At 42.5% G+C, this 13,743-nt stretch overlaps 1 protein-coding gene across 5 annotated transcripts in view; it reads right to left on the bottom strand.

Moving 5' to 3' along the window:
* The window catches only part of MED12L (mediator complex subunit 12L), a 187,995-nt gene that overhangs the window by 39,856 nt on the left and 134,396 nt on the right, over positions 1-13,743 (bottom strand). For all 5 annotated transcript variants that reach the window (XM_053390283.1, XM_053390285.1, XM_053390286.1 and 2 more), the window contains 8 exons: positions 12,659-12,800; positions 10,174-10,294; positions 7,658-7,753; positions 4,706-4,819; positions 2,878-3,080; positions 1,368-1,556; positions 345-419; positions 19-209 (listed from right to left, as the gene is read on the bottom strand). In XM_053390283.1, coding sequence (XP_053246258.1) covers positions 19-209; positions 345-419; positions 1,368-1,556; positions 2,878-3,080; positions 4,706-4,819; positions 7,658-7,753; positions 10,174-10,294; positions 12,659-12,800 — 1,131 coding nt within the window. The remainder of the gene's footprint in view (positions 1-18; positions 210-344; positions 420-1,367; positions 1,557-2,877; positions 3,081-4,705; positions 4,820-7,657; positions 7,754-10,173; positions 10,295-12,658; positions 12,801-13,743) is intronic.

The raw sequence follows: 13,743 nt of genomic DNA, 5'->3' as shown, positions 1-13,743 counted from the left end.
TCAGGCAGAGAACATTACCTTAGAAACGTCTTTTTACTTTTCTGCCTCGTATTATGTGTGTCAGCGTTTCCAACAGAGTTTGGACTGAAGAGGCCTATACCAGAGTTAGAAGAGTTATTGTTTAGATCAGCGGATTGCTGAAACACCTCTATCGTCGCCTTTGCAATATTATCCAACAAGCTGTTCATTTCAGCCACAGACCCAGAACCCTACAGTGAAACATAAGTAAACTAGCACATTCATGATATCTTTGCTCACACACTAGGTTATTTTATTTATTTATTTATTTATTTTAAAAAAGGAAAACTTTATCGAATGAAACATGTATGCAAGGCAATACTCACAGGCTCCTTCATACACTGTTTGATCGTCAGCTGGAGCTCCAACCACGATTGGCGGAGAGTCCACTGATCCAAATTCTGTGCAAAGAATGACAAATAGCTGTGTCACCATTAAACATGGCATGCGATTTTGTTCTTGCCTGCATATCATTGTCTTTTCTACATGCATCGGGGATGTGGCTCATTTTGTTCATTCTTCCTGACTACAGATGGGATCGGTGGGAAAGGGATGGGGGCCTTGCCTTGGGGAAGAGCCTGTTCCTGATTTCACCCCCACCTCAAAACATAGCTTTTAGCTGATCTTGACTAAGGGCAGAACTACACGTTATAGGTAAAGGTAAAAAAAAAAATGGTAAAGGACCCCTGGACAGTTAAGTCCAGTCAAAGGCGACTATGGGGTTGTGGCACTCATCTCGCTTTAAGGCTGAGGGAGCCGGCTTTTATCTACCGACAGCTTTCCAGGTCATGTGGCCAGCAGGACTAAACTGCTTCTGGTGCAATGGAACACCGTGACAGAAACCAGAGCGCATGGAAATGCCATTTACCTTCTCAGCACAGCGGTACCTATTTATCTACTTGCACTGTGCTTTCGAACTGCTAGGTTGGCAGGAGCTGGGACAAAGCAACGGGAGCTCACTTCGTCGCAGTGATTCAAACCACTGACATTCTGATTGGCAAGCCCAAGAGGCTCAGTGGTTTAGACCACAGTGCCACCTGTGTCCTTACATTCAGTGACCACAAGAAGAAGCCATACCTATGCAGGCAGGCAGGCAGGCAGGCAGAAATCTTGTAGGGAGCCTCCCTCCATACACGAGCTGCACACATACAGAGTTTCTTCACATTTCTGGCTAGCGTGTGCTTCAGTAGCAGAAGGGTTTGTGGTTGGCAGGAAAGACTTAATTCCCCTCTCCCTTAATTTTATCCCTTTACAAGGGACGGTATGTACACAGGGACAAAAGGGTCTAACATGTGGTGGGAGCAAGAGGAAAGAACATCAAATACAAAGCCTTTATTCGGTCTGCTTACCTGAAGAATGCGCTTGATGTGTTGTCTCTGAGGATTGTCACCCTCTGCACATTCTTTAACACCATGAGGATAACAGATAAGCTGCAACAATTTTTGTGCTTGCTTGTTTGAAAGGACTGGGTCCAGGATAAGATCTTTGTCGGTACACAGTCTTTCAGGTTCTTTCAAGCAGTGTTCTCCCACCCACTCCTATCAGCAAAAAGTTGAATTGAACATTAATCACAGCAAAGGCAATGTTTGTTTGTTTTGCTTGCAACGCATAACAAAAAATCAACATTGTTCAGGATGAGTCAGATTCATGCTAGCACTGTGAAAAAGCTATAAAAAAAAGGTAAAGGTACCCCTGACCATGAAAAAGCTATACTTTACATTAAATCCAAGTCCATTATGCAAAATATTTAACAAGGAAGAATTTAGTTAAATATATATATTTTTTTCTTTTAAGACAAACCATCTTTTTCTCTGGTTCTACTTCTCAGGTATTCCGTCAAGAGCATTTACATGCCGCTGACTGAATACTCAAGGAACTCTTTAAAAAGGAAATCACAATGTTAAGCTAAACTCTCAAACGAATTCCAGCTGTAATCACAGCTATACTCATTGTATGTTTGAGAAAAACTTCATGGCACAAGGAGGAGAAGAATGGTGGGATCACAACCACACCTGCACAGCTTTCTTATCTGTTGAGAAGTTCAAGCATGGGCACAAAGTTTACATGGGAGCCACAACCATAAAATCTAACATGCCTAGACCTGAATTGTGCAGCTAATTCCTGAATATAGCATAGGCTATCAGCTGCACAGTTAGAGGCTTGTTCTTTCCGGGTTTAATCAATGAGGCTGGGGGGCTGGGTAAACCTGTCACAGGTCACAGCTTCCACTGCCCCTAAGAAAACATGGGTTTCGTTTTTGTTTAACTAAGGTAAGATTGTGCGTTCCAGTGTACCCCAAGAGGCTTCGCATGGCCAGAGTGTGGACTTGTTCTCACATGTGTGTACCTGACTCAATCTTCATCCCTTGATTACTCAGCCAAAATATGGGAACTTTGGATAGATATCTGGCAATATCAAAGTCAGTCTGGACAGATCAATCTATGACAGCTCATTCACACACGAGTCATCACTTGATGCCATAGTTGCCAACAGTGTATACAAGTTTATAGGAGGAAATGACCTGGAAGCCCTGACAACCAAATCCATATTACTTTTTTTTATTACATTCACGCTCCAACTTTTCCTCCAAGGAGCTCAAGGCAGCTTATTCATTCCCTCTCCCTTTTTTATACTCATGAAAACCCTGTGAAGATTAAGCTAAGGTGTTGTGGCTGGCCCAGGTCATCATCAGGGTTGAATGGCTTCCCCAGCTACCTTCCTCTACCCCCATCACCCACCTATATTTATGAAAGTATGTCATGACTGTCTTTGCATCCCTGGAATATGGCAACAATGATTACTCTGGAAAAACAAATTCATATATACAAATAAACAGAGAAAAACAAAGGGTTATGGTACCTGCTGGCATATACTTCTTAGCACATATCTAGCATATTCGCTGAGACTAGCAGTTTCTGTGGAGAAAGGTTTTCCGCATGATTTCAAAGAATGTGAGGCAGCATCCCATATCTCATCTTCATTAAGGTCACCTAGTAATCTTCGCACTGAGTAATCTGACTTCTTCAAGGAGGTCATGCTATTGCTTCCAATTTCCGCATCACCTATGGAGTAGAAGCAGCACAAATATGAAGATTATTATTACTGTTTAACTATCAAAAACAACCTGGGCAAGCGCCACAATTTAAGAAGGATGTTGACGAGCTGGGGCGTGTGCAGAGAAGGGCAACCAAGATGATCAAGGGTCTGGAAACTAAGCCTCGCGAGGAGTGCTTGAAGGAGCTGGGTGTGTTTAGCCTGGAAAAGTGGAGACTGAGAGGAGATACGATAGCCACCTTCAAATATCTTAAGGGCTGTCACATGGAAGAGGGAGCATGCTTGCTTTCTCCTGCTCTGGAGGGTAGAACTCAAACCAATGGCTTCAAGTTGCAAGAAAGGAGATTCCGACTAAACATTCAGGGGAAAAACTTTCTGAAAGTCAGAGCTGTTTGGCAGTGGAACAGACTCCCACAGAGATGATGGACTCTCCTTCCTTTGGCAGTTTTTAAGAAGAAATTGGATGGCCACCTGTCATGGATGCTTTAGCTGAGATACCTGCATTATTAGTGTACTTTGCAGCATCATTAACTATTACTTTAGGCTTAACATTAAAAATGAGCTAATACAATATTAATGATATTAATTAATACCATCAAAGCTTCAGAGTCCTGCACTAGCCTGCCTTGACAGACCCTGAGAAGGCATTCCCTTCATCTACCCACGGTTTTAAGAGGGGGGGGTTGGATTGGGGCTGGGGAGAGGATATTAGATGACCCTGGGGTCTATTCCAACTTCGATGATTCTATGATTCTAAGCAATCCTGCTGAAGCTGAATTTTTACACCTACTGGGTAGCAGGAAATAGAAGAATTTAATACAAACGCCTCATCTATTGTAGGATTAATCCTTAGAACATCAGATTTTAAGATATAACTGAAGCTCAGGGATGCGGCACTTCTGGTCCCTTATATTCCCTGATCACTGGTCATGTTGGGTGGGGCTGATGAGAGTTCAACATCTGGGGAGAACGGACGGACCCATGCTCTAGACAATGTATCCAGTCAAAATCAAAATCAAAATTTAGTAGGATCCTATGCTTGCCTAAAGGCAAAAGGTAAAGGGACCCCTGACCATTAGGTCCAGTCGTGGATGACTCTGGGGTTGTGGCGCTCATCTCGCTTTATTGGCCGAGGGAGCTGGTGTACAGCTTCCGGGTCATGTGACCAGCATGACTAAGCCGCTTCTGGTGCACCAGAGCAGCGCACGGAAATGCCGTTTACCTTCCCGCTGGAGTGGTACCTATTTATCTACTTGAAATTTGTGCTTTCGAACTGCTAGGTTGGCAGGAGCAGGGACCGAGCAACGGGAGCTCACCCTGTCGCGGGGATTCGAACTGCTGACCTTCTGATCGGCAAGCCCTAGGCTCTGTGGTTTAACCCACAGCACCACCCACGTCCTATGCTTGCCTATTCAGAAGTAAATCCCACTGAATTTGATGAAATTTACTCCCATGTAAGTGTGTGTGTGTGTGTGTGTGTGTGTGTGTGTAAGACTTCAGCCTCACAGGGCAAGCCTAAGCATGTCTACTGACAAGTAAGAGTCCCCCAAATTCAATGGAACTTTCTCCTAGGAGACTTGGTAAGGGGCTGCAGCCTTAACCATGAAATGAAGAACATTAAATGTGATCTTACCAAGCATCAGTATCGCTTTCAGCACAGCAAACACAGCACCCACTTCTATGCTGTTGTGAGCAGCAGTTAAGAGGTGACGATCACAAGACGATCGAATTCCTGGGAAAGATTTCCCTGCAGAAAAAGAACAAGCATTTTTTCATTGTCATTGTTTTTAGTGAACTTGGCTTTATTCTCCCCACCTAATTTTACTAGGCTTCTAAACACTGCGGTGGACCTATTTTGTGGTGCAAGTGCAAAGATGTCAATACTATCAATACTACAAGTCTTAAAACAAATGGCCCAATGTACACACGTGCCTGCCCAAGGCCACATCACACACTGTAGAAGCAAGTACATATTCAATATTCAAACACTGTCAGTGGAAAGTATCGATTTAGTATGCAGTCTGAAATACCCGGATCACTGCAGATGGTGACAGCAGTCACGAAATTAAAAGACACCTGCTTCTTGGGAGAAAAGCAATGACAAACCTAGACAGCATCTTAAAAAGTAGAAACATCACCTTGCCAACAAAGGTCCGTATAGTAAAAGCTATGGTTTTCCCAGTAGTGATGTATGGAAGTGAGAGCTGGACCATAAAGAAGGCTGATCGCCGAAGAATTGATGCTTTTGAATTATGGTGCTGGAGGAGACTCTTGAGAGTCCCATGGACTGCAAGAAGATCAAACGTATCCATTCTTAAGGAAATCAGCCCTGAGTGCTCACTGGAAGGACAGATCGTGAAGTTGAGGCTCCAATACTTTGGCCACCTCATGAGAAGAGAAGACTCCCTGGAAAAGACCCTGATGTTGGGAAAGATGGAGGGCACAAGGAGAAGGGGACGACAGAGGATGAGATGGTTGGATGGTGTTCTTGAAGCTACCAGCATGAATTTGATCAAACTGCAGGAGGCAGTGGAGGACAGAAGTGCCTGGCGTGCTCTGGTCCATGGGGTCACTAAGAGTCGGACACGACTAAACGACTAAACAACAACAACAACTGAAATACCCGGTGTGTGGTTCATGCACCATGATTTTGTGATATAATGCAGTTTTTTAAAGTTAAGTGTGCACGCGCGCACCCCCTATCTTCTAGAGGGCAGTGGGACTCAGATTTAAACTGCAATGTGAACATTTCATCCAGTTTTCCCCGAATGGATGCAAGGGGGAAGGCAGTGGGCAACTTAATTGAATAGTACAAACAATGATTTATTTAACAAGGAGGAAGGAGAAGGGAAGGAAGCAAGAACAATTCAGCTAAGTATACTGTTCAAAATTAGTGTCTAAACAACAAATAGGGCAGGATGAAATCAAATAAATTAGCTATCCTTGAGGTGATCAATTAGAGGCCTGGCTGCTGCCACAGAGTCCTGGTCTGTCACTCACAGGCTGTGTGAGGACTAAAAATACTGCTCTGCTGTTATTTTCATTCACAATCACTGTCATCTTCACAGTCTCTTTTTCCTCTCAAATCTTTAAGAGCGTGTACACACAGTGTAATAATGTGCATTCCGCGTGGGATGTGGGCACATTTTTGGGGTGATGTACACACAACATGGCTGCCACTTCATCCCTGTCCCATACTGTGGGTTGATCTAAAGCACATTCTACAAGAACAGTTTTTTATCTGATTTGTGCTGCATTCATTGGTCCCCTCCTATTGGGGAGCACCTAGTGATGTTCTGCCAGTGCTTAGCGTGCGTGAATAGACAGACTGAGTGGAGTACATCAATGGATACTGCTTCATAAACACAGCCACCTGTATGTAAAGACAGCATGGATAGCAACTCTCCCTTTTGGCAATGCTATCGTGCGAAGGTACGTATATTAAGAGCTATGTAAAAAAGTGCTTTGTGAAGAAATGAGGCCTGATTGTTTCAAATCCTATATGTGTACACAGCCTAACACTCTTTTCTTGAATCTCTTCAACCAACTCACCACAGAACTCTCTCATCATCTTTTCAGAACGTCCCTATAAAAGCACTTAAGGGCTAAAAGGGGCTATACATCAGAGAGTTATAAAGAAAAAGCAGAAATATGCTTCCAAAACAACATACCAGGTGGTCCTTTGAACAAAATGGTTGTTTAAGGCTATAGGTCTGTGTTTCAGCAATGTCAATTTAAATAGGATTTTATCCAGTGCTATTCCAACTCTCAGTAAACCCCCCGAAGTGAATAAACATGACTAATTTATTCTGTATACACTACACACATTTAAAACACATCCAAAGCACACACACCCCCAAAAAGGATAAGCAACAGTGCCCAGAATTCTTTGATGGAAAGAATGAGCTTTAGGCGTATTGTGTATACTCAGACCTAGGTTCATTAATTTCAGCAGGCCCTACTCCAAATAGAATGTTGTTGTTGATGATGTTGTTAAATTTGTAAAAAGGTAAAGGTAAGGGACCCCTTGAACGGTTAAGTCCAGTAAAAGGCAACTATGGGGTTGCAGTGTTCATCTCGCTTTCAGGTCGAGGAAGCTGGCGTTTGTCCACAGACAGATTTCCAGGTCATGTGGCCAGCATGACTAAACTGCTTTTGGCCCATGCAACACCATGACGGAAGCCAGAGTGCAAAGAAATGCAATTTACCTTCCTGCTGCAGTGGTACCTATTTATCTACTTGCACTGTTGTGCTTTCGAACTGCTGGGTTGGCAGGAGCTGAGACAGAGTAAAGGGAGCTCACCCTGTAGTGGGGATTCGAACCACCTACCTTCTGATCGGCAAGCCCAAGAGGCTCAGTGGTTTAGACCACAGTGCCACCTGCCCTTTACAGGGCGGTTCACAGCACAGAATTACAATTAAAAAAAACACAAAATACATAATCAAAACAAAAACAAAGACACAAAAATAGCCTCCCATTCTCCTTTGCCAAGTGAACCTTTGGAGTCAGCATTATAAAATTCCTCTGAGAAACTGGAACACAAAGGCAAGACAGAAGGTCTGGAAATAGATTTGAAGTACTTACCAGTAGGCAGCAAGGAAACCTCAGGTGTTTGAAAGAGGTGGAAGAGAAGCCTGCACGTCATCCTTGCCCCAGGCTCAGCATCTGGATCTCCACAAGCTGTGGGGAAAGGATGCGAACCAATCATTATACTACTGGAAACTAGCATTTGATTCCCAATATTTTATCTGAGCAGAAGTTTGAATCTAATTCATAACACTTTTATCAAGCAAACATAGAAAGTAATAGCTTGAACAGCAATACTGAGAAAAATATTAATGCTCTGCAAAACAATGATCCAAACAATTTTTCATTTAAATGTTATTTTAGTCAACACCGCATTGCTCTCTTAACTTTTTCTAACAATTGTTTTATTTGAAACACACACACACACACACACATGTTGGGTTTGTTTAGCAGGTGCGTGTTGACAAGGCGGCTTGTGAAAGAAAATAAGAAATATGAAAAATGTGAGCATGAGATTTTTCTGCAGCTTAACTGGGTAAAAGAAGAGAATGTTATCAAGATTTACTTGTGGGCAAACAAGAAGTGTCAGGAAAAAAGTGTAAAAAAAAAAAAGCTTGTCTGGATGACGAGCACAAATAATGTCAAAGCTGAGAAAAAGCCAAAAATTCCAGAGACATCATAATGTAATGCCATCAGAGTGTGGGAAGATGACTACAGCTCATAACTTTGCAACATGCTGGCAGAAAACCAAAACCAGCAGAAATAATTTACTTACTTATTTTAAATATTTGTAAAACTGTCATAAAAATACAGTACAGTGTACACCATGCAAAAATTGCAACAACCATAAAAACTTAAAATAACACATTAGTAAAAACATCCATAAATACTGTTTGGATAAAAGAAAATTCAAATTTCAAAGGTCTGTCTAAACAACACTGTTTATAGGCAATGTGTAAAAGGCGACTAGGATTATTCCTCTAGCGGCAGGAAGTGCCACAGTACAGGGACTGCCACACTCAAGCCTTGGTCCCTAACAAAAGCTGGCCAAACCTCAGGGGCATGGTGAACCATCAGAAGTGCTCCATCAGACAATATAAATAATTGAGGTGGACAATAAGGGATCAGAAAGTTCTTCAAGTACTTTGGGCCAAGTTGGTTAGGGCTTTGTGAATTAACACAAGAACCTTGTACCTGCCTGGTAGCAAACTGGCAAAAATTGCTTGATTACAGAAGTAAGGACAACATTGACCCCATTCCCATGGACTTTGGAACAAACAGCTGAGGTCCCAAAGCCCCTCACTCTCAGGCCCACCCAAATGAACTTTGGCTCTTCCCAAAACTGAACCCTGGCTGTTTGTAAGGTATGCATCATCAAACTAATACCCAACATGTGGCCCCTTTAAGAGAAACTGTTAGAAACCTGGACAGCTGAGTTAGAGGTGTGCCCTGGCTGGAGGAGTCAGTTGCTGCTTTGTGTGGCTCCCAGGCCTCATCAAGAATAAAGCTGAATTTGCCTTCAACTCAGCTTGCGGTGTGTTCACAGAAGCAGCAGAAGACAACAGAAGTGCTACCCATTGTTCCCCAAAACTGAGGCTTGGAGTCATAATGTGGATTTATAGTGTAAGCAAGCAATGAAGAAACAAAGTGCTTTAAAAACAAAATAGCACCAAGCTATATAGACAGAACAGGAAGCGGCTTACTGGCGTGGTTCCATTGCTCCCCATTTCCGTTTCAACCACCCCAGATGTTTCTGTCTTTCCACCCTCACCACAACCAGGAAGTTGTGGGGCTTTGGGGTGGCTGTCTGCTTGGTTTTTAATATCTTAAACTACCACTACTCCAGTACTGAACATAAGAAGAACCTGCTGGATCAAGTCAATGGCCCATTCAGTCCAGCATTCTGTTCTCACAATGTCTATACAAAATCATACTACTGGCGAGCTCTTCGACTGAAGAGTGAGTAAAACAACTTTTGCTCAGGAGAGAATCCTGGCCTCCAGATTTGCTTTTCGGTTACGTTATCCACTTTGCCTAATCTAGCAGGGCAAAGCAGCACCTTTCGATATCCAGGGAAAGGTGGTGGTTGTTGGTTTCACACTTGGCTTTTGACGCCTTGAGTGCAATCCTAGGCATGTCTACTCAGAAGTAAGTCCAGCAGAGTTGAAGAGGACTTGCTCCCCAGTAAATGTGTGTAGCTTGCAGTCTAAGAAAGAAGGGAAGATAGAAAGAAGGAAGGAGTGTGGGGTGGGGAAAAGATGAAGACTGCAGAAATAGAGAAGAATGGATAATCTAAGATGTGAAATAAGATTAGCATGTACAGAATCTTTGAGTCCTACATAATTCAGTCCAGCCATGTAGTTCTGCAGTTCAGTCCCAGCTATGTAAATACATGACCACTACACTTAATCAGCCAAACACATTTAGAGCACCCTGCTTATCTATGCTTTAAAAAAAGGAAGAAAAATCCCTAGACTCCAGAAAATGGTTTTATATGATTTACCATCCATACACGGAACCATTTTTGCCTTCCAGTTCGAAGAGCAAAGTGTGGTTTTCAAGATGTCACTCACCTGCTGTAAGTAAAGAAGGAAGTGCAACATGCTGAACAACATCCTCTAGGAAGAAACATTGCCGGGCTATGAGGATTGCAACAAAGGTAGCCAATGAATCATGGAACGACAGGTCACTCACCTTAAAGGGCAAAAAAGGATAAAAATGTTGCTAATTAAGCAGTTCTAATTAATCAGTTTGTGTCTTCTATACTGAAAGGAGAAATCCACTCCCACAATCATGACTCAGCTGGCAGCAAATGAGAAGGTGACCTCCCACAAGCACAAGAAAGATGGAGAAATTACCTGATATCTGGACCCTTGATACAGATCTGTTTGCTTGAATGTCTGAGCACCAGGTTATTCTGGAATCTCGATCATCAGCCATCCCATCCCCTTTCCCTCATTTGTATGTATAAAACATGTTGCCTTGATTTATTATGATTATATTTTGTACTGTTTGGCTGTATTTGTTTTCGTTTCTTTTTTGGAAAACTAAACAAAAAAGACTATGCATAAAAGACAGTGTGTGTGTGTGTGTGTGTGTGTGTGTGTGTGTGGCAAAGGCTGGGGACTGGTTCAGACACAACAAGAAACCATGATTTAGGATTACGTGAATGAGTCCTAGGGGTGTGGATATCTTCCTCTCACACATAACACAGAAAGTTGCCTTATACCGAGTCAGTCCATTGCTCTATTTTATCAGTTGTGTCTAATGTAATTCCTGACAGGTGCTCTCCATGGTTTCAGACAAAGATCTTTACCAACCCTACCTAGGAATGGCATATATTGCATTTTTTTTCTTTCAGTGAGTTTTAGCAATTTCTGCACTTCCCCTTTCATACCAAACCATCATTTATAGTTAGCTGTGCATGTGCATGCTTTTACCTTTGCATGTTCTGTGTATTACATGCGCTTTATTGCAAAGGCTTTATTATGCTGTTTTTATTACCTTCACTTGCCTGTTAAAATCTGTTTGCTCTTTCTTTCCTAGATTTTTTTTAAATTTAATTTTCATTTTTATTTTTTTTGGCTATAACCTGAACTTGGTTGACCAATAAACTTTGGATTGGATATCGTTACTTCTGTCCAAGCAAACATGCCCTCCAAACCAGAATTGCAAGCCATAGTTTGTTGGCTGTAACAGATGGAATTCCAGATGGCATTAACTTATTCACGGGAACTCTAATTTACTATACATTTAAAGCACATGGCTCACCCCAAAGGATTCAGGGAACAGCAGTTTCCCCTTTACCAAGCTACAATTCCAAGCACCCTTAACAAACTACAGTTCCCAGGATTCTTTGGGGGTTTGTCATGTGCTTTAAAACTTTACGCATATGGTGTGTACACATCCTGAGTTGTTTCTTCTGTGCTATTTTGTACTTTCTCCACTGTATGAACCCAGCTAGTCAGATAAGCAAAGCTGATGACATCGCTAGGTAGTGAAATCAGATTAGGCAGCGTACTGCTGGCCCTGAGAACAAATGAAAGAGTATTGTCCTTACCTAAGAAAAGGGAGGAAGGAAACAACATGTCCCAACAGTTAAGGCAACCACAGCACAGCATAGTGAGACAAAGAGAGTCCACGCAGTTGTCACTGCAGTGAGAAATGTTCCTTGCATCGCTGCACTGAAACAGCTTCATTGCCGCATGTTGTAGCAAGACAGGGAACCATGGCCTACTGCCCCAGTTATCTTCGTAAAGGAGAAGGAGGACATCTGAGGAAGTCTCTCTCCAACAGAAGGTTGCAGGTAAGGGTGTTTTGGGGGTGGGAGGTGGGGGGTGGGGGTGGGGGTGGGATGGGGAACAGGCTAGCCATCCCTGACCTTGGTTCTTTAACCACAGTTCTTAAACTAACCAAGATGAGATGCAATGAGAAATTGCATCAAAAGCAGACACAAGGGTATGCATGTAGAAGCCCATTATACCAGAAAAGGTCCGCTGTTTATTTAAAGCCTCATTTTAGCATTGGCTGTCAGGACTGCGTATGTTAGTGATGGGGCGAAACCATGGGGCCAAATATTATTTCTGAGCCTCCTTGGGGGTTACGTTATGAGAGCAGAAAATATCTTATGTATGTGGGTGTTAGTCACATAGAGGACAAAAGTGACTGTCATCCCCTTTATTTCAAATAGTAAAATTCCACTGGTCTGCATAATCTGAGGCCTAGTTGCGGGTAGGTTGCAGGTAGCCAACATACATTCTATTAGATCCATTCATGAATCTCTAATGAACATTAGTGAAAATGTCACAAAGGTGGAAATAAGAGAAAATACAATGAGTTGTTCATAACTAAGTTATAAACTAAGTTTATAACTCTTCAAAATATTTTCCCCTTTTATTTCTTGGAATTGTTTCTACTTTGCTTCCAATATAAAATTACCAAAACATCTGCTATACAAAATTAAAAAAACCAAGGCTTGGTTATGTGATAATTCCAGATGGCCAGCCATAGTAAAGATATAGGTACTTATCTATTGATAGAAGCATTTTCTGCACTTACATCCACACTGCAGAGAAGGTCATTAAACCCCCAGACATGGTTTGACGAACAGCAAAGGGCTTTCAAGACCCCTAGCCATTCCGAGCTTAGCACTGTGCAGCAAGCAGTTAACTCTGCACACAAATTGGCAATGTCGTTGATTCTAGAAGAAAACAGAAAAGATAAGTTAATGCTAATTGACTGACAACAAGATGATAGATGATAGATAGATAGATAGATGATAGATAGATTGATAGATAGATAGATAGATAGATATAGATAGATAGATAGATAGATAGATAGATAGATGATAGATAGATATAGATAGATAGATGATAGATAGATAGATGATAGATAGATAGATAGATAGATAGATGATAGATAGATAGATAGATAGATAGATAGATAGATAGATAGATAGATAGATGATAGATAGATGATAGATAGATATTTCAGTAGTCATAGAATCGTAGAATTGTAGAGTTGGAAGGGATCCTGAGGATTATCTAGTCCAACCCCCCTGCAAGGCAGGAATATGCAACTGTTGTATACAGGGATCGGACCTGCAACCTTGGTGTTACATCAGCACACTTTAACCTACTGAGCTATTGAGACCACCAGTATGCTCCTTAACAAGGGCCGCGGGTGGCACTGTAGTCTAAACCACAGAGCCTAGGACTTGCTGATCAGAAGGTCAGCGGTTCGAATCCCCACGACGGGGTGAGCTCCCGTTGCTCGGTCCCTGCTCCTGCCAACCTAGCAGTTCAAAAGCATGTCAAAATGCAAGTAGATAAACAGGTACCGCTCCAGCGGGAAGGTAAACGGCGTTTCCGTGTGCTGCTCTGGTTTGCCAGAAGCGGCTTAGTCATGCTGGCCACATGACCTGGAAGCTGTACGCCGGCTCCCTCAGCCAGTAAAGTGAGATGAGCGCCACAACCCCAGAGTTGGCCACGCCTGGACCTAATGGTCAGGGGTCCCTTTACCTTTACCTTTATGCTCCTTAACCCAAACTAGTCTGCAACTAGTGAGTCAAGACAACCCATAACATGAGCGAGCAGAGCTCAAGTTTTTTCCCCTTTTCACTAAGATTTTTAAAAGAAGGGAGG

Source organism: Podarcis raffonei, chromosome 5 (assembly GCF_027172205.1).
Source record: "Podarcis raffonei isolate rPodRaf1 chromosome 5, rPodRaf1.pri, whole genome shotgun sequence".
Lineage (NCBI taxonomy): Eukaryota > Metazoa > Chordata > Lepidosauria > Squamata > Lacertidae > Podarcis > Podarcis raffonei.
This window is presented reverse-complemented; position numbering and strand designations above follow the sequence as displayed.